Genomic DNA, 27,736 nt, shown 5'->3' with positions numbered 1-27,736 from the left:
GGGGAAAACAAGTTCATTTTCTAACATTCGTGCAACTGCAGGCTGCGATTGCAAAGCCGGCCTCCCCTGCTCCTTGCCGCTCTGAACTGCTCTGACAGTAGGGACCCCGTCATTAAGAAAACAAGCTTCCAGCCCTCTCTTCCCCGCTGATGAGCGAGACGGTTCCTTTCTGATGAACCATGTGAAATTTTCTCCCTCTATCTGTTCAATTCTTTACGTGTTTAGTAAAAGTATAAACCTTTAAAATTCTTCTGTATTCAGAGAAAACATTTTCTTCCCTCATTTCTTCTTCTCATCCTTTCCTCAACTCTTCCTTTCAGACAGGAATTCACTGTTGCTCAGTGGAAGTCACCTTGCAGGAAAGGAAAATGTATTGGCTGAGAAGTGCTTGTTCATCTAATGTCTGCCTGAGACTACTCGAATGTCCTATCGAGTTCTTAGGGGACACTGTTCATAGTAAGGGGAATAAAAACAATGTCGATGAGCAAGAAAATAATGCATTTGACTGAAATTCTGCTTTGTGGTGTGCAAGACTTGCAGGAATGACAATCCATGGGATAGGAATTATCTAACTAAAAGGCTTGCACTCTTGTCATGCGTGTAAATATTTGACAAGTGAGACCTGGCTCTCTCTTTAGGAAGACGTACACCACCTGCAGAGCATACCCAGAGGTTACTGCCTCTCATGCGCTCGGTTGCCAGCGTTTTCTAATGAGCACCCAGACAGCTATGTCTTCCTTGGCTACTACAGCAACGTAGTGTGTGTGTCGCTCGTATTACGTAGGAGTTCAGGCTTTGTAGTGAGATCATGTTGCTCCAGTCCTGTGTCCAGCAGAAGTGTTCATCCACAAAAACGCACATTCTGGACTAGGGCCTTTAGGATTTGCCAACTCTCTTGGCATTTCAAGCACTTTTTAAGCAGGGACGTTCAGAATAAATTTACTGCTCTGGGTACATGCAAGTCAGATGCCATAACACTTGGATCTGGATGTATGGAGAAAATATTGTGGTTGAGCCGACCTCCTAGGGCTTTGTGACAAGCAATAGCAGCTGTAACATGTCTGTGCAGAATTTCCTTGTTAGTCCTGTTATGTCGAGGAACCCATAACTACCGTGTAGGGAGTATCTTGGTCCATCACTGCTGGCATATAGAAGCAGGATTGTGCTTTATAAATAATACATACATATAAAATAAATACATCAGTGCATGCAAGGCTAACCAAATCACCTAGATTGACAACTTGAGAAAAGCTCAGAGGGGCTTGTGGATGACTTGCTTAGTCTATCAACGTATATCAGCATCCAGAAGTCTCTTACATATTGCTTATGAAGTAGATACATGCAGTTAGGCCAGAACTGTCTGAATTGACCTCTGGGCCCCTGGATTAAACTAGAAGATTAAAGGAGGGAGTATATGAAAGATAGGTTCTCCTAGCTGCCAGCCCCACTGCAATTACTTGTTTGGCCGGGTATTTTTTGGATTTGTCCTTCAGAGCTGGACTGATTAACATCAAGTATGGCAATCGCAGCGTGCCATGCTGCACCTCCAGGAGCCATGTAATTTTGTATGTTTGTGTGGAGGAAAATTATCCTAATTATGCAGACTTCCTCAGTGAATGATGGAGATGCGCAAAGCGGGTAGTCACTGCTGTTTATACAACTCCTTAAATGAGAGACTCGCTCTTTTTTTTTATTTTTTATTTTCTATACAAGTATCCTGCTTGCTAGAGAGGAATACCTTTAGAAGATAATAAGGGATATGCCCATTTTTCAGCATTTTAAATCATGTGGGTTGTGTGATCTCCTTGACTTGAATGCTGGTATCAGGCCTACTGTAAGTCCAATGTAAAGCTGACGAAATGACCAGTTTAAAAAAAAAAATACACTCACAAAATGGTGTGGCTCTTTTCTTTATTTTTAATATTGCATTGCTGGATTTTCCAGTATTTTAAATGAAAAATATATGTAGTTACCTCCACGTTGACAATGTCCTTGAGGATTTGACAGTGAGATTTTCCAGCAGTTGCTCTTCGTTAGAATCCTGGTGGTGTTTAATAAGGCAGCCGAACTGCTGGCACCTCCGGTTCTTGTTTGTTCTCCGAGGGCTCGGGGCTGCTGCAGTAAGCACATCGACCAGGGCTGATCATTACAAGGGCGTACGCCACCATGAATAAAAATGTCACACGTTTTCCCATCTCACAGCAGTACAAAATGTCAGTCCTGTCAAACAGACATTGCAGGTAGCAGTGAGCAGTCAGTACAAATTGGGAAGTTGAATATTCCCCCAGCTTTCTGATATTCTTCATTTGAAGCAGAAGAAAAACAGTTGTTAACCTATTAGCTGTGATTTTAAACTCTGCTGAGATAGTAGATGGATAGACTTTAACACATGGGGATAAATATATTCCTGGGGTCTAGGATTTTTTATAACATGTCTCTCCATCCTTGTATGTTGAGAAACAGATGAAATGGAAACAGGCCCCTGCAAAATATACCTAATTTTTGTAGAAGTGCTTTGGAATTTTGGACATCTTTTCAATGAGATTATCTTTCAAAACGCTTCCCCTTTTCATCTCTGTGAATAGTTCTGAAAAACCTCCTTGCTGTTTTGCTAGTAATCCAGAATGGCCATGGTTCAATGAGTTATGGGAGTTTTCTTTCATGGTCCTTTCATCCTGCAGTAACATAATAGGGGATTGTGGTTGTATTCTCTTTCTGTACAAATGAAAGTTATGCTGCTTTCAGGCCAAGGCATATCACATGATGTAGAGCCATGAGCTATGTCATTTTCTGGGTGTTAAACTTGCCTTAGTACCATGAACATATCTGTGTGTTCACTGAATTATCCTTCTAGGATTGAGGCATTGATAACGGCAATGCAGGATTCTGCTGTTATTGCAGGATCCAGAGAAAATCTGGGTTGGGCGCAAAGGAAATGAAACACAAAAATGGTTATTAAGTCACCAGTGGTTGCCCCAAGGACAGGGAGAGCAGGTAGAATGGGCTGTGGTGGTCTACATAAAAGTGAATATCTCGAAGAAATTTACTTCGAAGTCCATTCTATAAGTAGACAATTCTTTGGTTGTGCTCTGATATCTTTTCCTTGATACCTAAAAACTGATGTATGCGTTTAAGCTAGTGAATCATTGCAAATTACCCTCTTCCCCAAAAGGCATTAATTTTTGAAGCAAGTTGCATAAGAAAGGCTCAGAGAGGAAGACTTGTGTCAAAGCACTACAGAAACAGGACAGTTAGAAACTGGCTTGTGTATTTAGCTGTTTGCAATATGAGTCTTAGAGTCATCTAAGACCTTTCTGCATATAAACAAGACAGGGAACAAAATGCGTGAGGCTTTTTTTGGATCAGAACCACATTAGTCTTAAATATTTCATGTTTTGTAGGCATCTGTTTCCTGTGTGAAGAGATACCCACTACATATAATTTAATTTACAGTGGTTATCAAACTGTGGTCTACAAGCACCTGGGACCTGTGCCAGGTAAATAAGAAGCTGTTGACAGTCACCCCCTTTGGAAAATTTCAGGAATCTTCAAACTACAAAATATTGAAAAATATCAGTTTAATACAGTCAGGTTTTTTTTACAGTATCTTAGAAGAATTGAAGAAATGCATATATATCTGGGAGGAGTTTAGGATTTGTTTTCAACTGCACAGAGCAGATAGAAAGTGAAGTAGAAGAAATAAGAGGTCACAAACTCAAATTGCATTTGTGGATTTTGTACTGCTTTTTTGCATAGTACATGAACTTTGCTGTCACTGGAGCTAGGAATTAATCAGAAGTCTTGACAAGTCTTCAAATCACAGATACCATTACAAGTTAACTGCTATTACTACATAATATTCCTCTCATCAGCATCATATAAGAATACATGCTACTTTGGGGCATGGCCTGAAAATGTCTATCTGCTCAACACTTACTGCACACATGGAAAAATATATCCATTTAACTCTAGAAATGCTTCTTTTTTTTTCAGTAATTACAGACAGAAGAAATAAAATGCCATTTAATTCTACAACCAAGGGGTTTATTATTTAAAATGCATAGTTTTAAAATAGCATTGTTATAAATGACAATATTCCATAGAAGTAGTCTAACCCATGCTTTTGGAGTTTTCCCTCCCTGGTGCTCTTCCATAACAAGCAGATTATAGGAGATAGCTATGAGACCATATTTGCTCCAACCTGGTGGAATCATTTCTCTTGACAAGGTATATGATCCTGAGATCACGCTCCTGCACTCAGTCTTAGTTGTAGGAGTGATCTGGCTAGTATCCTCCAAGTCCTGGATTTAGAGAAAAATGTGGCCTGTTGTATATTAGTGTGTGTGTGTATATATATATATATATTTTTTTTTTTTTTTGAAGTTAGCTACTCTGGGATTGTTTGCCCAGTATGAGATTAATAGATGGAAGTTATCAACACTGCCAACTGAGGAAAGGTTATCAGTGCTCTGTGTCGAGATGCACCATAAAAAAGGATCTTTCTTCCTTCATCAGAAAGGACAGTTGGTCTCAGCCAAGGGAGATGAGAAGACAAGACAGATTTTCAGAACCCCCCTTCCTTTCCCTTCGGTAAAGAGTGCAAGTCCTCTCCAGGGTCTTGGCATGGACCCACGTGCCTTTGGCCGTACCTCAGGACACTGCATGGGACTCAGGCTCGTGAAATACGGACCCTTAGTCTGTGTTAGGGAAAACAGGAGCTCGTAGGCACTGATCTTTCATTTCCTTCTCTTACTTTCTCTATCTCTATTGGGTAGAGAAGGATTTCTGGCTAGAAAAGGTTGAGGGGGTAGTCCCTGTTTTTCTCATTAAACTAATCAGAGGGTTTAATTGTGGTGGTCTCCCTCCCCTTTCACAAATTCTTGGCACAGCTACAGACATTGCTGTGCTTGCCAGATTCATGCTACCTTCCCAATCTACCAATATGTTGTGAAGAATGAGGCATCCCTTAAAACATGGAGATTTTTTTTTATCACAGGACCCAGCAGATTTCTGTTGAAGTATTTCAGAGTGTAAATTAAAAATATATGCTGTAAAGCATACACTGTTCTTGTCATCCCAGTTTGTGAGCTGTGCATATGGGAGTATGCAAAAAGCAGTGTGTGCTGTGCAGGGATCTGGATGGGTAATAAAACAGCTGCCTCATAGATTCCATCTGCTTTCTGTACTGAATCTTTTTAGGTACCATACATTTTTAAGTGTTGTTATTTTCTCCCTCTTTTTTTTTTTTATGTAGTGTTCAGCTGAGGTTTGACACATTCTTCCAAAGTCAGCGCTTCAGATCCTTTGCAGCATGTTACGTTTGAGCATGAATGTCTTCAGGACAATCTAGCACTCTCCCATGTCTGATTATCTGTAAAACATACTAGCAGTTTTCAAACTGGTCCTGAATTTCTTAAGAAAATAAGATATTCATGTAGAAGAACTGTGCTTTGGAAATCATTAAAAACACCCCTCCATACTACTTTGAGAAGGACAAATGCTTCCTTCTGTATGTGCTGACAGACAAGTTTTTGTGTAGTTATGTTTCCTTTATCCATTTTTTCTAGTTGCACTTGTTGCTGCATATGAAATAGCACCTCTAATTTACTGATAAAGGCTCTGTTTTGAATACCACTTTAAAAAAAAAATTACTGTATCTCAACAGACATTCACAGTTAGTTTGAGATAATACTTGGTTCAGCAGCTGTTACTTCACACACCCAAAATGATTTTTTTTGTAATGTTTTCCCTAGTATAAAAAATTAACTAACTGTAATGTGGAAGTTCCTTGGATATAGAATAGCTACCTGATGATCTGCGGGATGTATAATTTTTTAAATAGTATTTTTACAGTGTAGAAGTGAACATAAGAATTTTCTCCCACCGGCATCTCATGGCTTAAAATCACTTGTCTGATAATTAGTAAAACACTGCCAGATCTACAGTCATAAAATTGGCTTTCTGCAAATTTGCTTCATGTCTTGGTGCTTCAGAAGTATTTGGAGCAAAACAATTAAGAAAATATCTAGAGACAAAAGATATGTGCATAAACAGCTATTGGTAAAAAAGTGCTAATTTAGACATTTCTCTGCTTCATAGAAAAAACTACAGTAGATACATTTAGGAACATACCTAGAATAGCAATTTAGCTGCTTTTAGCAACGTACCCAAGTGCTGTTTYGTACCCTTTCATCCTTACAACACAGGTAATTAAGTTGATATTCCAACACAGCTTCCCCTACTGACCTTTTGGAAACAATGTGTTTTGCTGCATTAACAAATTAACTTCAAATCAGAGGCTGTTTCAGTAAATATGATCTTCATATGATCTTCATATAATTCAAATATACTTGCTTATCCCATTCTGGTGTCAGATATTAACATCAACATTAAAAATGAAGCTCTGGCAAAGGGCAAATAATTATTGTCTTCTGGTGGACCTCCACGTCAGTTATTCCTCACTGCCCTTTGCCTGGTCTTTTCTGTGATTCACAACACTGATTGCAGCTATACCCCTTCCATGACCATGTTTAGTGGAGAGAAAAACATGCTGCTGTGAATGTGTAGTTTTGCCTTGTCATTCTGTTCAGATCTTTGGGGTTCAGAAATGTGGTACATGGTGCAATACATGCAAGACCTAACATCCTCAAATGAACGTTATTTCTGTAGCACTTCAGACAGCTTTCACATRGCTGTTTGCTCTTTTGCTTGCAAGTCGCACTGTCTTTACCTATCTGAGTCAGAGTTTCAGCTTCAGTCTCATAGCTTACACATGAATATATAAGGTAATTTTTATTTTCACTTGCATGAATTTCATGCTCATCTAATGGAACTAAAATGATACTTGCACAAGATGTGCACTAGCATGTCTCAAATCAAGGCTTGGTCTAGCCTTAGGCAATTTGTCACAAATCTTCCTGTGGTCTAGAGACAGAGCAAAGCTTCTTCCCTGTCCTTCCCTCCTTCCTTTCTTCTCCATCTAACTGAATTCCTACAGTAAAGAGCTCAGCCTGGACCAGCTGAAACTTCTGCTGGAGTGTGTCAGGGCTGCTGCTCCTGCAGACTGCCCTTGGCCTCGCTCCTCCCTTCCAGTACCTGCCGCTTGCAAAGCAAAGTGCCAGCTGTTCCGAGGAGGAACGAGAAACTTTGCAGTAGATCTGCAATAGTAACCGGCTGCCTAAGCGAAGCTTCCTTCTAACCCTCCCAATAATTAAAGGTCAGTTCAGCCATGTCCAGCTGTAAAACTGAATGGTTTTTTGCCCTGTTTTTTATCGTTAAATATTATGCTGTCTTTAGTCCAGCTTGATTTGCCCTGTCAGTGTGCCTCAGCCAGGGTTTCAAGATGCTGATTACCGAGATGATAGTTAAAAAGCAGCTATCCAACATGCCTTTCACTAGCAAATCATGTAGCAAGGACATTACTTTGAGTTATGATTTTTTGAGGGTATATCCATAAGGAGTCTGGATTGTGATTCTTCAGTAGCTACGGCTTCATTGGTGAATTGTGGCTGCACTGACATTAGCTTGTGTGGCATTGATTTGGCATGTGATAATTTCAGTAAGAGACGAGGCGAGTTCAGTGAATGAAAGGACAAGTGTGGAAGAGCAGCAGGATGAATTAGTGCTGATGCCAGCAGAAAGCTTAGTAAAGAGGAAAAGAATGCAGGGAAGAGATGACTGCAGGTAGGATATTACACTTGAGTTTCTTGCATTATATGGTGTTTAAAAAAGAGAAAAGGCTTATCTGAATTGCCAGGAAAAAAAAACAAAACTATATCATTTCACAATCCCCAAATAAAATGGAAGCTGAGGTAACCTCAGTAGGTGTTGATAACTCATGCGTATATCATAAACCTTGGGAAATTCTGTTTTCATTAGTCCTTGGTCCTGGTGTCAAGTAATTAAGTGAGACTCTCAGCTCATATTAAAGAAGAGAGATTGTGACCCTCTTGAAACCAGAAAAAAATTAAAAGCAGTGTGGGCTTACCCTAATCACTCAGGGACCAGAAGAAAAAAAATGTATATATAGTTATGATTTCTAGGCCAGCATCATGATGTTTTAAGGTCTGACTTGTACTTGTTGGTCAATTAGGACTAATAGGAGTAAAATATTAGTGCTGCACAGCATAAGGGCTGCATGTTGGTTTGGGTACAGGCAAGGAGAATACATGACATGAGACGATATTCCTATTAAACTCCTCCGGACTGTACTGGAATTACTAATGCACTTAATCCTCTGTGTGCTCTCCGACATGCATATGGATATTCTGCAGTTCACGTTAACAGTTCAGCCAGAAAGGGTACAACATGGGTGACAAAAAAGATAGTTTTCAGATCCCCAAAAAGCATTTAAAAGTTGATGTTGCCATTGCCTTAGCAAACAGTGATGTGGCAGATAATTAACAAATCCTGTCACACATTTTCTCAGACAAATATTTCTCTTCAAGTGAGTACGTGGGTGGGTAAGTATAGTTCAAGTGTACATGTCTTTGCAGTGACTGTAATCAGTGTGTTGACCATCTGGCTAGGAGGTGATCCTCACATATCGCGTGGTCTTTCTGTCCTGTTCTCTAAAGGGCCTGCCTTTATCACAGTTTTTTCAGAGGCTTGAAATAATATTACCATTGTCTCCTCAAATGATACTATTGATGCTATAGTCCTGCGGTGTTTCTCAGAAATTTGCCTGTTCTTTGCTATGGAAAGGAAAAGCAGATTCCCAAGCCAGAGAGGCTTTCAGTGCTGTAGTATTGTGTTTGAAGCAATCAAGCACACACGTTCAGTGGTACAAACTAATACTGAAGAAACGATAACATCAACATCTTTGTAAAATGTTAAGTAATAACTTGTAATTCTTATATCAATAAAAACCCATTTGCCCAGAATTAAAATAGTCATGGAAAATAAGTTGGTGTTCAAGACATTGTTAACCATGGCTTTAGGAAAACACTCAAATTTCCTACGTTAATAACCTACTTGAGAATTCTCTAATGTAGAAATGTTCACAATTTCTAGGTAAATAAAAGTGAAATAAAGTGAAGGATATATTCAGGAGGCATGAAGAAAAACAATAACTTAAAAAAATACAAGAATTGCATTGTTTTCCTGTTTCATCAAATAGAGTTTGTAGCTAGGTAGTAAGTGAATGTCTTATCAGTAACTAGAAAAGTGCAAATTTCAGATTTTTCTTCTCTTCCACTATGTTTCTGAAACATAATGGAAAATAGGTATGCTTTGTCACATAACAGAAGTTATATGTATTTTAAGTTTGTGCTTTCAGCCTGAGCAGATACACAGCAGCACCAGTGAAGTCCTGTGACTCAGATGAGGAACAGTGTAGTAGGGCTACTGGAAGCCACCTCGACTTGCAGCCGTGTCATTTCTCTCTTTGTTCTCTTTGTTTTCCTGTTCACTTTATTGGAAAACCTGATGAGAAGCTATCACATAGAGTCATTCTGGCCTCAGCTCCCCATCCTGAATGTCTTTTCTTCTCACCCACTCCAAAGAGCTGAACCAAATCTATGTGTGCAGGCTACACCCACGTGTCAACCCTGGAGTCTCCTTCCCTGACAACACAAGTAGGGAGGAATGAACCAATGGATGCAAAAGTACAATTTAATGGGAGATTTGAAAGAAAAGTCTGAAGAGTTGCAAGAACATGAAAACAGTGTGAAAGAGGGTAGACTAGAGTTGCACCGTTACACAGTGTGAAGGTAGTTGAGAGCAAATGTCTGTCAATCTAGAGCAAGGACAAAGCTAGTAAAAACCTAAGAACTGCTGAGATGTGAGTCTGGAATCTTATTTTGAGAGAAATGGTCATCTGCGTAGGCTTTCTTTTTCTGATTCTCACTGCCAGTTCATCTTCCTTCCCTGTACAGCTGCAAGCCTTCGTCTGCAGATGYGCAGCACACATGGAGCGGGGATGCGATCTCTGTCTGGCCTAGCAGGCATTCAGAGAAATTCCTATTTCTCCTCTTGGAGGACTCTGCTTCTCTGCTTTAGGTACTAATATGTGCACGTAAGCTGCCACGGAAAGAGCATTAACTTTTATCTTGTGCTTGATATCAAAGTTTTACTTTAGGATGGTTTTATTTAGAGTCCCGTAATTGTCAGTGTATTGCTAGTCTAACAGAGTTTGCCCTAAGATACCATGTGTGTGCAGAGAGTTGTGCTCAGGCAAAAGCAACTGGACTGCAGCAGTTCCAGCGCCGTTACAAAGCCGCAAGTTGGCCAACTGCTAATTTTAAAAGTGGGAGACCAAAATGATCATCTCAATGCACTGATCTGTTTCCATTCAGAACTGCCAGTGACTTTGTCTTCTAGTCTTCTTTCCTACGTCCATACGCACTTTGCTCTAAGCAAGGCATCTAAACCTGGATCCAGCAGGGTATATAAGCATGTGTTCATCTTTAAGCCTATGAAAAGTTTAATTGACTTTGGCTCTCATGTTCTTAAATGTCTTTGCTGGTTTGAGGCCTTTAGCATAAGTCTTGGGATTTTAGTGAAAGAGAATTATAATATTCTACTTTGCAGGATACTTGGAACAACAGGTTAGGATCCACCTTAAGTGTCTATGTTGTCTCAGTAAATTTTGGGTGGTCTGGTCTGGAGCGCTTATCTAAGTGTTACCTTTGGTTTAACATGACCTGTATTGAACCTTTATCAAGGAGGCAGGTATAGCTGCCTTTCCTATTATGGCACTTTGTAGGTCATGAGATTGTCGCTGCTTTGAAAGAATTGTATTTTGTGAGGTGAGTATGAGAGTAAATTACATGTTGTCATCCACTCAAACTGCTTTTGCCACAAAATCAGAGGTGTTTCGTGTAGGTGACTATTACTTTAATTTACCTATGACTTAAGTTTCCGCTTTGATACAGCAGCAAAGACTCCGTCCGCCTCGGCCACCGCCTCCAAAGATACAGCGTTCATCTAGGCCCGTGAGTAGCTGGTAGTTTTGTTTCACTGCCACAGCTTAACACTGCCTGAATTGCACTCTCGGTAGCATTACTAAATCTTGATAGTTTCGACTGTCAAATTTTGCAAAAAAGCAACGTGAGAATTATGCTCCTAAACTGCCTTCTTCTCTGCTGCGGCACAGCCCTGGGACCTGCATTTATTCTGCTTTTCTTTGACGAGTTCTGCAGCTTTCAGTCAGTTCTGCAGGTAACTGATGCTGCTGTTGCAACATTTGTTTTTACTTTTGTGGTGATTTCTTAAACCAAAAATCTTTCTAGGCTGGCATAAGTTTTTAGCCAGTGAGTTTTTGAAGACTTGCACTAAGCTCAAATATGAAAGGAAGCAGAAGTCTGAAGATAAAGTATTTATTCTCCCCAAGTTCTGCTTTAAATTAATTTGGGATGCTTAATTTTTCTCCATGGAATAGATGAGTGAATACACCTAAATAAAATGAAGTCTGTATTTGGGTATTAGAATGCTAGTACCACATTGTGGTCGATAGACATCTATACTTCATGCTCATTTAAAATGCTATCTGAGAATCCCTTTAATTCCGTAGTACAAACGTTGTAGGCACAGCATCTTGGCGAGAGGAAGTGACTCTCTCACGGAAGAACTACACAGAAATTGTTCTCAGTAACTGTATTAGGCAGAGATATCTTACCTAAGCAGTTTTTCATTCAGAACACTGACTGTAGGCAAATTGTTACATATTATCTATACTAGACACCTTTAAAAATGGAAACTTTACTAGATCTGCATCAGGGATGCGCTTTTCAATACAGGAAATAAATGGTATCAGTTTAGAAGGGGGTGTTGTTTTTGCAGCAGGCTTGGAAGGTATTTAATTCCATTCAGGATTTTTGCTTCTTGAATTTTAATTCCATCAAAAGGCAAATACATCTTACTCCTTGCTTCCGTATACGTACATGTACATGCGTAAGAGAGAGATGCAAGTTTTCAAATCTAATCTTGCTAAAACTTGTTTAAAATATTTAGTTTCAGATGAGCAGGCAACTGGTTAACAAATGCACTTGGGTGTGTTTTAACTTTTGATCTTTGGTGCATGTTCCTAAGTTGCGTTTCAGTAGCATGTTTTCCCTCTCCTCCCTCTTTTTAACTCTGGGTGTTTAACTTAACAGAGTTGTTGTGGATTCCTGCACTTCTGTTTTCTGTGTGTGTAAAGGGTAGCGTTGACTCTGCTTATATGTGTTCTCTTAAATACGATTGATGTGGGAGACCCTCCCAGCTCCGCTATGCTGGGAACAAACCTCCCCGCTTCTCTCGGTGGTGCTGGCGTGCTCCGGAGCCCGCGTTCGCGCTTGGCCAGTGCAGCCCCGCCAGGGCACATCGCGATTCCCCTGTGCACAAGTTCCTGAACAGCACTGTTCAGACCCAGCCATTTATTACATCAAAGTGGATCTTGCTAAGACTGTTTAATCTCCCAGCTGTAGTACATTAATAGTCCTCAGTATAATGTGTTTGTGTCAACTGTCTCTGCTCCTAATGTGATTGATAAAAGGTTGGAAATGTAATAATAAAAGCTCCTGTTGCATTCATCTAGCTGTGCCAATAAGTGGAACAGAAATGCTTCATTCATCAAGAGGAAATTCAAGATAAATGTAAATGATTATAATCACTCCCCAAAAATATGCTTGTACCAAATATGCATAAATTTGTTGTTGTTCAGAACTGTTATTTGGCTTTTAATAGATGAAATGCATTTTTGTGTATGTAAATAACACTTTGTGCAGGCTGCTTTTTCACCCTCTTAATCTTGGCATATATTACAGAGGTGGGTATGGGGAAGTAATTTATCCTAGTCCTTTACGGCAAGCCCTGAATGAGGAGGCCAGGTCTCTGCTCTTCCAGCCAAGTCCATGTAATACTGGAGTTGCCAAGAAATACTTACTATTTTCAGGATATATCTGCTACTAGGAGGAATCCATGGGCACTAGTGCTTGCAGCATGAGTCATTACTGATAATAAGAAGAAAAACACAGACCAAAGAAAGGTTAAGGAAGCATAACAGATATGTTCTTTACATTCTGCTGTTTTGGAAATGAATTGTGAAGGTACTGTGAAAGAGAGAAGGTTGCTGCTTATAATTAATAGAGATCTGTTTGGATTAGTAGAGGCTGTTTGGAAACTTCATTCAATTTTAAAAAAAAGTAAAAATGTAATAATTATGCAAAAAGTTGATGAGGACTGTAATAAGCACATTTAACCCTTCTGTCCCGGATATTCACCTTTATTCTCCTGGCTGTGTGCTCATGTAATTGGATTTCTTTCATACTTTTGCATTTGATATGCATTTAACCCTGCCTATTTGGCTACATAAGGCTCAAAATCCAGTGAGGAATTGGCTTGATTCCTGGGTTTTCCCTGCATTTCCCCATGAACAATGCTCTAAATCCTTCTTAGCATGTCGCCCCGCACTTTACTGGTCTGCTAGCCCCCTGGAGCCATCCAAAACTCTCATCTTTCTCCCTCATCACCATCACACCCCCAGGGTACCACCCAAAAGGTGAAAGTGTTCACAGCATGATGACAAGCCAGCTTTACACATCATCTTCTAGCTCGGATTTAATTAAACAGGTTTTTTTTTCTTCCTCTCTTTTTCTCTTTCTCCTTCTCATTCTCTTCCTCCCCCCATCCCTCTTGCTTCTCTCCCCCTCTTGCACGCGCTCTCCCTCGCTCCCTCTCTCTGTGTTTTATCAACCCTAATGAAGCAGTATTCTTCATCGATCCTGCTGATTGCCAGCCCATTCCTTTTGTTTGTTGGCACCGAGCCATTCAGCYGCACTCTGACAGCTCAGCTCGTCTAATTAGCTCTGTTGTTCTTTTCCCCATGTTTCACCACGTTGCAAGTTCAGTTGAAGTTGCCACAAACTTAATCCTTCCATTCCTGCCATAAATTCACACTCTTAAGCTGTCTTCATTGTAGAGAGGAACAGCCTTGTGTGGGGACTGATCTTCAAGACCTTAACATCTGACCTTTTTATAAACCTTTTTTCCTAAGGAACAGTGGCAACACATCTCTGAATTTCTTCATCGTTTCTGCTGTACACCATTTCCTTTGAAATGAAAATTCAAGACAATAATCCTGCTGTTATCTTCTGCATACTGTTGTGTAGTGTTTCGGCACTACGCACAATTTGGTGGCTTTTTCCTTGCAAGAAAATTTGAGCTTTATGTTCCTAAAAACTTGCAGAGGTGGGGGAAACCCTCATCTATCATTGCAAACAAATTCACTAGTCATCCAAAGAGTGCTTAGGTTGTAGGCCTTTAACAGCTTCCTTTCTATTGTAGCTGTTAAGGGAGCACAAGCTCAGGGAGGGCAGGAGTTGAGCTGTATTCCTTCGTTTATTTGAGGGCTTTGGGGATTCCTGTTGAAGCTAGCATTCAGCTAAGCCAACAAATTAGACTTTGTTTCAGATAAGGCAGTACTTTCTTAACAAAAACTGGAAAGCTTGTTTGCACAGCCTGGCCCTGATGCTGCAAATGTGCATTCCTGCATTTGACTCAAAGGGGTAAGTTCGGCAACAGGATTCCTCTTTAGCATGGGGAGGCACTGCATAAACTTTACCTATGGAGTCATCATGTGTGCTTATTCCTTTCCTTGAAGTGAAGCTTGTTTGCTTGTGGAGGTATATGGGAAAATTAAGCTTGATTTCAGAAGATGATGGGTATGTCACTTAAGACTGGACTGACAGCAACATCACCTTCTGCAGGAAGCCTTTAGATTTTATTGCAGACAACAGAAAGAAGATACACTAACATAACACCAGTGGTGATAAACCCAGCAAGGTTTTCTGTTCAGCTGCTGAAAGGAACCAAATTTTTTGTGAAAAATGAGCAATGCTTTTCATGTTGTAACATTTATTCTAAGCACCAGTGTTTTCAGTGTTACTTTGCACCGAATTCTTTGCTTCAGAAGCTGGTTTGTTATGAACAAGCAGACAAAAGGATCGTGGTGTTAGAGCTGAACTCTGATTTCCACTATAATGTACAGCAAAACACTGGATTTTCTATTTTTACTGTTTCAATTAACTGTTTAGATGAAGCTGACATTTAGGAAATCTTTTACCAGAAGCTTAACCTGTACCAAACAGGACACTGGAATAAATGTTCACTCCTGGGCTAATAGCTAATGGTCAGTGACAAAAGCATATATGTTTCATTTGCTACTCAAAAGCATGTTTTTTTATGAGAAGTCTTTTAACAAGTTATGGGTACTGTGGTTCATATTAATGCTGATAAAATTGTAACTTCATTGTAGCACAGAAAAATAAAAGTTTAAAGGTGCTTCTACATGGAAAATACATTTAAGATAACAGTGGATATGCAGATTTTGTCATTTTTGCTTGTTGCTTGATCAGCTTGAAGTATTTGCTGAAATTTCTTCCATGTATGTGTGTAATAGGTTCGGCCTCCAAGACCTCATGTTGTTAAGAGACCCAAGAGCAATATTGCTGTGGAAGGGCGAAGGACTTCGGTTTCTAGTCCAGAACAGTAAGTGCTTTGCTGCTCTGCTTCTCCCTAGTGGCACTGGTGTTTAAAGACTAGTGTGTTCAAAACTGGACCTGGCCAAAGGAGGAAACAAACAAACAAACAAAACCCTACAAATCAAAGTAATTTTTTATGAACTATAAGAAAGGTTTATTTTTAATTTTTGGAATGTTTGAGAGGAGGAGTGAAAAAGCAGAAACCAAAGCTTAAATTATTTGGAAATTCTGGTCTGTCAAATTACACTTAATCTGATCAGCCTATTTAGTGAAAGTTTTCAGTTTTGTGGAAGTATGTTCATTTTTGTTTGGGGRGSGKGGGGGCGGGGGGGGGGSCAGTGTTTGAACGATGCTTTAAATGAAATTTAGCCAAGTCCCTGCAACCCCCCTATTGCTGCTGGGCTTTGCCTGGAAGCTGCCGGTGGTTTGTTTTCCAGCGCTGGCGGTGCGGGCTGCGTCTCGTGCTTGTTAGAGCCCCGGCAGCAGAAGCTTTGTAATGAGCTTTAGAGTGAAGCCTTGTGGAGCTTGACTGTCTTGCTTAGTACTGGCTAATTTATCATCGCTTTGGATTTGACTACGAAGTAAACGGGGGTAATGTTCCAAGTAAGTTGGGCTGCTGTAGCCGACTGCTAGTACATAGAGTGTGTCGCCTTCCAACATCTCTCTTGTTCATATAAACAGTATATTCTGTTATCTCGAACAGAGGGATTTTTCAGATGCTTTCATGAAAGTCACAAATTGGAGTACTTTTTAAAAAGAAGATACTGAGTATTGTTGCTGATTTTCTTAATGTGTAGCCATAATTGAGTTAAGCAATATGCCATCAAATAAAAAACTAAGAAGAGAATGAATATCATACCTTACCAACAGCATAAAAGACACTATTGCATTTAACAAATATACCTGTATGCTGCATCAATATCCAGTTTGGGTTCAAAGTTATTTGGATTCTTTTTGAGTGTAGCTATTTAAACTGTTTAGAAGTACAAAAGAGCACTAAGTTCTGCTTGGATATGAAGTCTGGTAATAGTTAGCTGCATTTCCTATGTGTCTGAATAAGCAGGTTGCCTCATTTCAGTTCAGAATTTGGGGATCTAAGGACTGGGCATTTTGCCAGGGGCCATTGATCTTAGACAGAAAAGGTGTCTTGAAAAATACGGCCAGAGTAGGGACAGAGCTGTCTGGCCCTCCTGCAGGAGCAATTGAGCAGTGAGCTGAGAGCAGCAGGCAGCAGGGCCAAGATCCGTTTTCCAAGTCATGTGAAAAGCTTAAACTGGTGTTTCCTGCCTGTGAAGCATCTTTGGTTCCCTCCTTGGACGGGGGACGCTCTAGCATTTTCCAGCTGTCCTGTATAACTTGGGATGACCGAAATTCTTGATGCTGGGAACACATGCCAAAATGTTCATATGGGAAGGAGCCTTTACACCAGGATGGGGAGATATTTTGGGGTTTAGCTAAAAATGAATGGTCACTTTTAAATTATACAGGATGATTTATCCATTTTACAGTGGACTTTGGTTGCCCTCTTGTGGAGTAGATTGCAAATCCTGCAGAAGAGCTCACATGGGGTTACAGGGTGGTAGCTGTCCCTGCACAAAGGTTTTGGAGTACTCAGTAAGTGCTGAGAAGTTTTACCCCCCACCTCATTTTTTTTTAAGGATAAATCCATGCTTTTTTTCTTAAAGACTGAAATCTCCCAAAGGGAAATCCCCCTCTCTCTTAGTGACAGCTTAACCCTTGCAGCTCTGAGCAAGCGTGTCTGCCCGGGAACGAGTCTGTTCATGAAAGCTGCGCCTTATACCAAATGGGCAGGAGCTGCTCAGGGYGTTCAGGTTGGAGGAACTCTCGCGCCTCGGCTGGTTAGAAACAGCAGTGGAGCACCAAAAAACTTAGATTTGACTTCAAAAGCGCGAGCTGCCTGCCCATCTGGAGAAGATCACTGACTGAGACTTGGGGAGAAATCGTGCGTGTCTTCATGCTGGCAGACTCCAGGGTGATCAGGGGCCTCTAACAAGGTCCAACGCTGCACAGTAATATTCCCACAAAACCAGGTGGGTTCAGCTCTGAGTTGTGTATGCAAAAACGTGTCCGTCTGCGGCTTGACTGAGGCGTAACTGCTGTGACGGTCGTCTGCTGGGTTACGGCTGAGGCCTTTGCTTCGTGGGCTAACTGCTACCTTGCTTGGAAGTCACCGAGTGGTTTGTAGGGCCAGAGTTGCCCCATATGGAGGGTCGTAGGGGTGTTTTACCTTTCTGTTGCGTGGCAAAGGGAGGCCATTTTCAGGCAGGTGCTTCTAGGGAGGCGCTTTTGAAGCTGAGCAAGAGCAGGAGAAGAGGCCAGGCTGGTGCAATGCTTGTTCTCTAGAAGGTGGAGACTTCAGGAGCCCCTGAAGTGAGATGGGAAGTGAGAGCTTTAATGATGCGTGTTTTGTAACTCCCACTGGTGTTAGTAAGACGAATGTGTGATTCTTAAAATAGAGTGCCCACGTCCTCACGTAAGGTGCTTGCTGGCGAGGCCCTGGCCTTGCAGAGGAAGCGAGGTCTCGCTGTACCAGAAGCTGGGAAGTTTGCTCCGTTTTTCAAGGTGGAGCTGAGTTACCACATTGCTCCTCCTGTGCGTGCCTCGAATCGAGCAATCTCGTGTGAGAGGAGCCAGTGGAAGCACTCGCCGGGCTGCGTCTGGGGAGCTCTGCGTGAATGGTTGTTGTTGGCCCTATCAGCCAGAACTTCTCTGTAACTTTTTCTTTTCCCATAGTAATGACACTAATAATCAAAGATAGCCACTTATCTGACCTAGCTGTTCACCTGAAAATGCTGCTGATTGGGAATGGAAATTTTCATATGCAAGATGCAGATCCTGCAAATCTGTAGGATGAGGAACCCAGTAGCTGCAACTCACTGCATCGGATTGGGGAGGGACAGTTTAGATTTTCACTCGTGTTTGCTGGTAGTGTCGGGGTAGCCTCGTTGCAGATTGGAGGAGATCCCATGAAATCTGCTGCTCAGCAGCAGGGCAGAGAGGGTGCTTTTCTTAAATTAAACTTGACCAAAGTATTTAGTTTAATTGCACTGGCTCCAAAGCTAATTATTAGACAGTTACTTTTCTTGGATGTTTGTGTGGGATATGTTTTTGAGGAGGAGCTTCTGTTCAAGGAGAAGTTTCTTTCTATATTCAACCCTATTACTAGCTTTTTAGTCTCAGATGATTGCGTGTAGGCTTCAGAGACGTTTCCCAGGATCTCTGACTCATCAGCTCAAACCATGACTTTGCATCCTGCTGCCAGCTGGTGGAGAGGGGGCCCTGGGGACGGTGTGCCGTGAGCCACCGCACAACCTGCGCCCAGGTACTCGCTTCTCCTGCTGCAGCCTCTTCTCCATTCGTAACCTTGCGCGGCGTCTCCGAGAAGCAAACCATCGAGCAGGTGTCCCTTCATTATTAAGGCATTTCTTATGATATTGGGAAGCTTGTATCTTCAGTAGCATGAGCTATTTTTTTTCTCTGTTTGAAAGAAAAACATTGTTCTCATGGTATATGTGTTCATTTTCTAGTCAGTCTTCAGTTAAAATGCAGGAGGATGGGAGCAGTTACTCCAAAGGACACTCAAGGTTGTTGCTAATGTAGGAGTCTGTTGTTAAACCCGAAGAGCTGATAGAGGAACAATTTTCTCCCCCCATAAAAATGTCAGTCATTCCCCCTACAGTAGAAAGTTTCTTTTTTCTTTTCTTTCTTTCTTTCTTTCTTTTTTTTTTTTTTTACAATTTTATCAATAATTCAAAGCCTAAAAGGTTTACAAAGTATAAATATTCTTCAAAATTGTCATTAAGTCTAAAATGTATAATTTTAAAACTTTTTTTTTTAGRTATAAAATAACAGGAAGAATTTGTAGTTGAGAGCTCAGAAAATGTTGGGTTACCACCTGGGGCAGGCCTAAACACGTGGGACATGCCTCTTTAACACAAATTARTTGTTCACAGAAATAAGAGGTTGCATTTTTTTTTAAGAGATAGGCAGTTCTTTGAGAGCTCTCTTTTACACCGCAGCGAGATTTCCTATTAAATGCAGAATAGGCTTCCAGCGTGCTCTGGGTTCTCTAATACTGACTCGCTGCCTTCCAGGGCATGCAGAGTGGGTGGAAATTAAAATAGGAAATCAGAGGGTCAGGCTCGCAATTAACAGCATGTCAAAAGGCTCTTGGGCTGGCTAAACCAATGTCAGGGCTGCAGCAGTTCATTATGGCTTTCCAGAAATCATGTAGGACTCAGTATCGAAGCTAATGGCTTTCCCGTATATCATATGAATGAAAATAGGCTGCAGTGCAATAGTGGGCTCATTACACTGAAGTTGGTATGAAATCYGCATGACGGCTGTGTTAAATGATAGAGGCTCATAAAGCACATTAAATTCCAGTTGTCGTAAGCAGGCTCTTGGAGCTCTGCCACCCGGGAGCCGGGCACGGCGAAGGCTTTCCATGGCCTCCCTGCAAGCAGGGACCTCTGCTGAGGAGAAGCGCGAGGCCAGCGAGTCCCCAGCTGAGCAGCGATGGCTGAGTGAAAACRCAAATCCCGCAGGTGAGAGCAGGCAGACTCACCGCCTGCGCTGCCTTCCCGTGCCGGGGGGAGGCTGGTACGCAAGAGGCAGGAGGCAAAGGTGGGGCGGCCAAGACGGCACGTGCCCAGCGAGGGCAGGGCAAGCGAGACAGAAGTGTCCCGAGAGCGGTCGGGATTTCTGTGCCGTGCCAAGCAAGAACCGCAGTAGCAACAGAAGGACGAGCCTGAGGACGGGGCTTGAGCAAGAGCTGCCGCAGGAGCTTTTCTCGTGCTAAGCTGTGTCACTGCTGTCCCCCGCGGGCCATCGCCTGGGCGGGCAGCGTAGCGCCGACGGGCCCCGGTTTGGGACCCGCCGTCCCCTTCCTGGCTCTCCCCCTTGCTTCCAATGGGATGGTTTCCCAGAAACTTCAATTCTGGGGCCTGTTTCTGCCATCTGCCTTGGCGCGAACACACCGAATGTCTGCAGCTTCCTTCGTGAAGAGATGCGATAGCTGCAGGGGAAAGTGCCAGGCAGGTACGAGCGTTGCAAAGCAGGCGGAAAATGCAAAGCAGCTTGGGACAGTCTCACATCTAGATCTGCCAGAGCCGGCAGAGGTTTCCTTGGCTTCTTCCCACTCGGAATTCTCCCTGAACGTTTCCAGCTCTGTAGGTAATTTTGAACAGTTTGAAAAACACTGTCAAGCAGTGAGTTACGTGCCTTCACTGGCCGCACTGATCACACGCTCTTGTTTCTGTTTTCTGATGGGATGACGTGTGATATAAATTTTTGTGTTGCTTTAATTTAAAATGCAAATATTTTTGTTTTTCTTGAAATATTCTGCTCCTGTGAGCATTCACAGTATACAAAGTGACACTTCATAAATCAAGTAAATATTTTAATATTTCCTTAGTTCACGCTCAGGTGTACTGAGTGTTCATAAGATGCAGGAAGGAATTCCAGGGACGGATCCAGGCTTTGTTCCCCTTGAACAGAGCACTAGGTAATCCCCCTGGTCCCGGGTCTCCTGTTTCGTATTGGCAAGAAAAAGCCTGTGCATCTAAATCCCTTATTCTCTTCATTTTACTCTCTTAAGAGGGACAAATGCCTTAGTTCCCTAGAGTTGTTGTATAGCTATATATATATATATTAAAAAAAAAGATAAATCCAAATAAACCCAAATCTCAAAATCCTCCATCAAATTTGGGAAGCCCATTCTGGGAGAATAATGCGAACAAGTCCACCCTACCCCTTTGTTCCATAATCTCTGCAATCAGGAAAAAGCAAAGCAATTAATAAAATACACAAATTCAAAAATATTACAGAATTCTCCTTATTAATACTCAAATCCTATGCTCACATTTTCTGGATATATATTTTTTTTATCTCAAGTACATTTAGGTGTCAATTAAATTTGAAATATCTACATTTGTCAGCATTTCATTTTTGGCCAGTGTGATGTGCTGCTGATTTGTCCATGCATCCTGACACATGAAAAAAGCTCCTGAGATGCAGATCTTCCTCATTAAAAAGGAAGCCGGCGCTATCGTAATGGTACGCGGAGCCATGGAGCGCATCCCCGGCTTTACTGCACCATGTTTCTGACATGATATTTAAAAAGGAACAGCCGCGGCTGTCAGTACTGTCATATGCTAGTGCTAACCGAAGACATGTTAAACTAAACATTAGAAGGAGATCAGCAAGTCATCTGCATGGTAGCTCGGCGGAGAGATGAGGGAGGCAGGAGCCGGCGCAGCCGTGTGGAGATGATGAGGGTTGCGGCGGTGACGGACACCTCCTCTCTGTGGCGGGCGGCAGCGGAGCCGCGGGCCGCGGGAGGGCTGCCGAGCTGGGTTAATGAGGGGACGGGCGCTTTGGGGGGCTCCTGCTGCCTCCAGCTAATGAAAAATTTAAACCTGGACAGTTTTAGACTGTTCCTTCCTTATCTCTGACCAAAATCTTCCATGGTGCACCCGAGCAGCGCAAGAGAAGTGCTTGCTCGCTTCTACTGATGCAAATCCCACTTGCATTTAAGGAGTCTTGCAACAGCAACAGAAACGGTGCATATTAACCGTTGCTATAGATTTAATCGTATTTGCGCTCCTCTGCAATCGATGACCTGACAAAGAAGGTGTCATCTCCTTCCCGGTTCCCTTAGCGCGTGCTGGCCCGGCGCACCTGAGCGCGGCCCCGGCTGCCGGCAGGCGAAAGGCGTCAGGGCAGCGCAGCCTCTCGGGCGCCTGCAGCCCGCGGCCGCCTACACRGGCACCGAGCCCTTAGCTGGTGTCAGCAAGGCGTCTGGAAACTCTGCGTCGCTCTTGATTTCTGGAAAATAATCTTAGCTTTGCCGGAGTTAGGTCAGATGTTAATTTACTCCCCTATGAGAAAAAGGCAATATGTATATATAAGTTAGAAGAAATATTTTAAAAGAATCTCCAGTTTCTAAAGTTATTCTAGGTTGAGCTCTTTGTTAACGTAAACTGAAGTTTTTGGATAATACAGTCACTTTCCTAAAAAGTTGGCTAAAAATATATTATAGCACATTCCGCCTAATGCAGTGGCAGCTCCTCGCTTTCCCTGGGTGCCTGCTGCAGCGTCATGGGGGACGAGAATAGCTGTGCGGCAGCTTTAATTGGAGTGCCGCAGACTACGATTTAGCACGATCGGCTGTGCCCACTGCCACCCCAGTTTTAGATATTTTTTAATTAATTAGCTCTGACCTGATTGTGAACAAACACTCGTTGACACCGGCAGCGCGTGGCCCTCCTGCGCCGTCRCGTGCAGCGTCCAACGTCTCTCTTTCCGACCTAATCTCTGCGCCCCTTTGCCCAGCTTCAGTCYGTAGTTACCCAGCAATAAGGCAAGAGAAGTAAGACGTAGCAGCGGCCGGTCCCGAACCCAAAACCCACCGGCGGCAGTTTGTGAGTGTGTCAGTCCCGGAAAGGCGGCAGATCRCATCCCTGCTCTTTCCGTGTGCGCGTCGGGCGCCGCGGGGATTTTGGCGGGCCCCCGCGTGGCTCCCTGGCGTGGCGCGGGCGATGGGCGAGCGCGGCCCCGCGCAGGACGGGACCTGCCCGCACCACCRCTGCCGCCGGCCTGCTTCCGCGCTCCCGCAGGAGCGGGCCTGGTCCCGGGCCGCGGCACGAGCGACACCGGGCTTCGTCTCGTGGTTCTCGTGTGTCGCTTCGTGCCCTGCGCACCCTGGCGTATGCTCGGAGGTGACAAATGGCTGATAAAGTGCAGGCGGCTGGAAACGCTGGTTGCTTTTATGATCCTGGCGATTTCTTCTCCCTTGCCCCAGGGAGGGGGAAGGAAAAACCGGAGCTGCCGGTGGGGCTCTGCGCGACGCTGGCAGCATTCACCGCCTGCGGCGCTCCGGTCCGTGAGACGGGCGAAGGGGGTTCATATTGCCATCGTAAGGAGTTTTGTCTTCTTTTTAATTCCCCCCATGCGCACTCAGATATGCCAGAAAGCAACTGAAGGTGGAGAATAAATCTAAGCAATAATTAAACATTAAAAATTGAAAAAGTGGAGAGATTTTTCATTATATTGCAAGCGGATATCATTTTGGTGGCACTAAACAAGGTTGTGCTTGAATTTTAGTATATGGAAAACACTGGGTTGTGCTGCAGAGTCCTCTGGTTAGCACTAACAAATCTTGTTGCTGTGGTTTTTTGCTTTCAGTTATTTGGGAAGCATTTTTCTTAATATTTCRTGTGCAGGAGTGTATTTTCTGTACGCGTTTTTGCTATCCAGTGGCCCCGTCTCTGGGCTTCACTGAACGCTGGGATGTTTCAGCAGGGCYGGTGAGGTGCTGTTTCTCCACGTTTCCCTCCTGGTTCCAGGGTGTTTCCATCCCAAGTTCCCTGCTCACGGACTCGTCCCTCTTTTGCTAGAGCTGATAGAGCATTTAATGGTTTAGAGCAGCGATAGACACTTCTGAACTTGCTCCAGTGGAAACAGGGAATCTTGGAAGCTTCTGCTTTATGCAGAAAAGAGTAGCTTATTGGTTTTAAGCTTAAAACAGCGTGAAGCAACTGATAGCTACAATAAACAATAGAAAAATATTCATAAATTCAGCAAGCTTAAAATATTTCTCTTTTATCCCCAACCAGCGCACATTTAACCAGACGCGCACAGGCACGCGCAGTTAGTTTTGTGTTCGCTAAGAATTTAGCCGGTGTCTTCGTTAGGGGCGAGAGCAAAGCCGGGAGATCTGCCCTCCGCGCTTGTCGCAGAGAAAGGTGACTGACGTGGGCCTGTCAAAATTCGGGCCGAGTAAGGGGTTTTGTGTTTTTGCTTTTTGTTGTGGTGTTTAATCAGGGCTAAAGCGTGTTTCCAGAGGCACTTTAGGTTTTACGAAGGTTTCATCCGAACGGATTTTTGCTCCAGGCTGCTGCTAACGAATTCAGAGATTGATCGTTAGCATCCTGTGATGTGGGAAAAATTAACTCGAGTCCCTTTTCTGCCAGATTTTAATGTGAGACTTTGAAAGTAGTTAGCCGCCGAGGAAAGAAACATATGTACCTCGCTTGGCACATTATGTTTCACGTAAATCCTTGGACAGTTTTGTTTTTATTCCATTGTGAAGCAAATTTCTGATCTCAAGTCAGCTCCTCRTGTGTATCAGACTAATGTCAGCCCTCGTATCTACAAACACAGAGGTAGATCTAATATTTGCTTTCTTGTAGCCAGAGCTCAGAGGATCTGAGGAAGAAAGATGTATTTCTAAGGGACAAAAATAGATTTTTTGCATCCAAACAAAGAAAATTCATTTTGGGCATCCAAAATAAAGAAAATTCATTGAAACTTTCCAGAGAAATTTTAAGCAGCTATCTTCAGTAGGCAGACAATATATATATATGCCCACTTAGAAGAATGTGTATAAAGCACATGTTATCCAGTATATAGCTGTTAGACATACTGCTCTCAAATACCACACAAAGGTGAACGTGTTTAAGGGGAAAAAATAATGGGAAGCGTTCCCAGGGCGCTATATCAAATCTATGCGGCTGCCCAGCAGCACAGCATGGTGTCACTTGTCCAGCTTTGGGGCATGCAGCAATTTCTGATACTTCGCGCATATTTGTCCTTGCTCTATAATACCAGTGACTTAACCCAGCCTCTGCATTGGTGTCTTTATTTTGCTCTAAAGACCATACTCTGCCGTTCGTGCACTTCAGTCTGCAAAACTGGTGTCACCGGTTGGTTTCTGCAATTGCACCTTTGATAGCAGAAGAGCCCCGTGAACAATTTGAGAAGGCGCCCAACTCTCTGAAGCCACAGTGGGGAACGCGGGTTTGCGTGCTGGCTTCTTCTGCAGCGTGGATGTGCTCGCAGGGCTCGGGCGCCCTCCCTGCCGGGGAGCCCCCGCGGCTCCGTTGGGCGAGTTGGGTTTTCAGCGCTTGCCCGCAGAGCTCCYGGCAGCGGCAGTCGGCCGTGTTCGGCCCTGGCGTCGAGCCTGGGGATCGCTTGGTGTCTCTCTGCTCTGCAGCTTTGAATGTGACAACTTGATAACTTCCTTTTCTCTCCCTGTTTCCTTCAGCCTTGTAAAGCCCATGCGACACTATACAGTCTTCCTCTCTGAGGACTCTTCTGATGATGAATTTCAGCAGGAAGAGGATCCTGTCTGTGGCTTCTCTGAAAACTTTTTCTTCTCTGCTCCTTTTGAATGGTCTATCCTATTTCCTTTCTTTGTATTAATTCAATCTTTGAGCAATGGTTTTTGCACGGGTCAGGGCTGCCTGCTTTTATACTTGGAATTTTTAAAATGCTCCTGCAATCTTTGTGTAGCACTTGGTGAATGTTTAATATTTCTCCTACTTGGATGTTTTGCTATTTAGCGGCATGCAAAAGCATACTCCTGCATGAAGCAGCCTGCCGTAACGCACCGCTTGCTGGTCTGTGTTAGCCGTGAGCCCTGCGGGAGGGAACCCCCCTGCCCTCGTCCCAGCGTGCTGTCCTCCCTCCTCGTGCTCCCGTCCAAACCCGCTGCCGCCTGCCGTCCTCCCTGCCCGCTGCTGCCTGCGCGTTTGGGATCGTCCCGTGAGCTTGCTCCCTGCAGTCGTCAGCTTTCCCACGTCCGCTCGCTTGATCCTGCCTCTCTCTTCTGTCAAGTGCCAGATCCTCAATGGCTCGTAGAGGAGTCAACCTGCAGATGTCCTCCAAGGGTTTTGAGTGTGCTCTGCCCAAAAATTATGCAAGAAATAACAAGCGGTTTGTTGGGTTTACTCACCACTTTATTTATGTGCAACTCCTTCATTTTTTAAATTGTTGCCGATTGGTAAATCCCAAAGGTCCATGGCGCTGCCTCGCCTGGCCTTCTCACGAGGTGCGGAGCAGCTTGGCCGTATCGCAGCTCCCGCTTTGAGGGAAGAGCATGGTCAAATGCTGGCTGCCGGCGCTGAAATCTTGCCGAGGTAGCTGTGCGGGGACAGTGCCAGCCAGAGGGGCTGCTCTTCCCGCGCCTCACCTGCCTGAGGATTCCTAGGGGCAGGAAGGGAGACACGTTGCGCAGAATTGCACCCGCTCTTCTCACCAGCGCAGTTACCAGCTTGCCCGGAATCGGGGAGGAGGAGGCGCCAGCGCCCTGCGCGCTGCTGCCCGGCAGGCGGAGGCCCTGCAGGGCGATACTGATGCCCGGGCAGGTGTGAGTGTTTCTCGAGTCAGGCCTGCCAGATGCAGCTSTGTCGGACTGAGCTGGAGAAAGAGGCCGCCAGTTTGATACCGGAGTGTCCGGTTTCTGCAGTTCGCTGGAGTCCTTCCGGCCCGGCTGCCCCCCGCTTGCCCCCCGCTGAATATCCCTTCAAATCCCAACCTGTTTGCAGACCACGTCAATACGACTGTGAGACCCCAGCTGGAGCCAGCGTTAGTGGCGCGATGGCAGCCAGCGCGGCCGAGATCTGGAGGGCAGTGCAGGGACCGAAGGCAGTCGGGCAGGAGGAGCCAGACTCTGGGTTTAGCATCAGAAAAAAAGGTCCCACACTCTCATGTTTGGCATGGAAAAAGCCACTAAAATATTTTGTTTGCGAAAGGTTCCTCAGGGTTTTTTTTGCCGTTTGATCTGGTTCTTAGCAGATGAGCACGTAYGGTATGTGAGATTAGAGAGAGGACCAAGGTTTGCAAAAGCTCCCTCTGTGCAGGACCTGTGCCCTCAGCCTGCCCTGTACCTGCACTGTTAGCGCCCCGTGTTGCTGGCTGAATGCTGCTAGTTATGGCTTGACGAATGAAGCAAGATGGACTCTGTTTATAAATTTGCATTATATAAATGTATTATAATAAAATATGGAAAGAAGAGGATTCTTCCATATTATCTTTGTTTTGGGGGGGTCTCGCAAATATTTTCTTTTAATTGAAAACCTTGTTTAAATGCCATGGTAAAACTGCCTGCCAGTCAAGTGCCAATCACGGCAGGAGCGTGTGGCACTTCTCGCTGTTAATTGGAGGCGTATTATGCTGCTCTTCTCTGTACACCCAACCAATATGCAAATCCGCTGGTGCTCAGGTTTTGCTGAGGTACATGTGAGAAAAGCATCCTGCTAACTAGGTCTTGGCTGTAAATGTAAAAGAGGTGTCTCCATAATGGATTGTGTTGTTTCTTGATAAGATGACACCGGTATAATCGTTGGAACCCTGCACAGTGTTCCCAATTATTGCAGGAAAACGCTCTGAATTATGCTCTGTGCTGAGTTAACTCGAAGCAAGCAAATGCGAGCGCGTGCAAAACCCAGGGCGCTTGCAGGGCGCTTAGC

General features: G+C 43.6%; 1 protein-coding gene across 3 annotated transcripts in view; it reads left to right on the top strand.

Annotated features, from left to right (window-relative positions):
• The window catches only part of DENND1A (DENN domain containing 1A), a 229,151-nt gene that overhangs the window by 195,598 nt on the left and 5,817 nt on the right, over nt 1-27,736 (top strand). For 2 of the 3 annotated variants that reach the window (XM_026089963.1, XM_026089953.1), the window contains 2 exons: nt 10,875-10,934; nt 15,380-15,468. In XM_026089963.1, the coding sequence (XP_025945748.1) occupies nt 10,875-10,934; nt 15,380-15,468 (149 nt within the window). The remainder of the gene's footprint in view (nt 1-10,874; nt 10,935-15,379; nt 15,469-27,736) is intronic. The other variant, XM_026089971.1, reaches the window with a different exon arrangement.

The sequence above is a fragment of the Apteryx rowi genome, unplaced genomic scaffold (assembly GCF_003343035.1).
Source record: "Apteryx rowi isolate R43461 unplaced genomic scaffold, aptRow1 scaffold_120, whole genome shotgun sequence".
In the NCBI taxonomy this organism is placed as follows: domain Eukaryota; kingdom Metazoa; phylum Chordata; class Aves; order Apterygiformes; family Apterygidae; genus Apteryx; species Apteryx rowi.
This window is presented reverse-complemented; position numbering and strand designations above follow the sequence as displayed.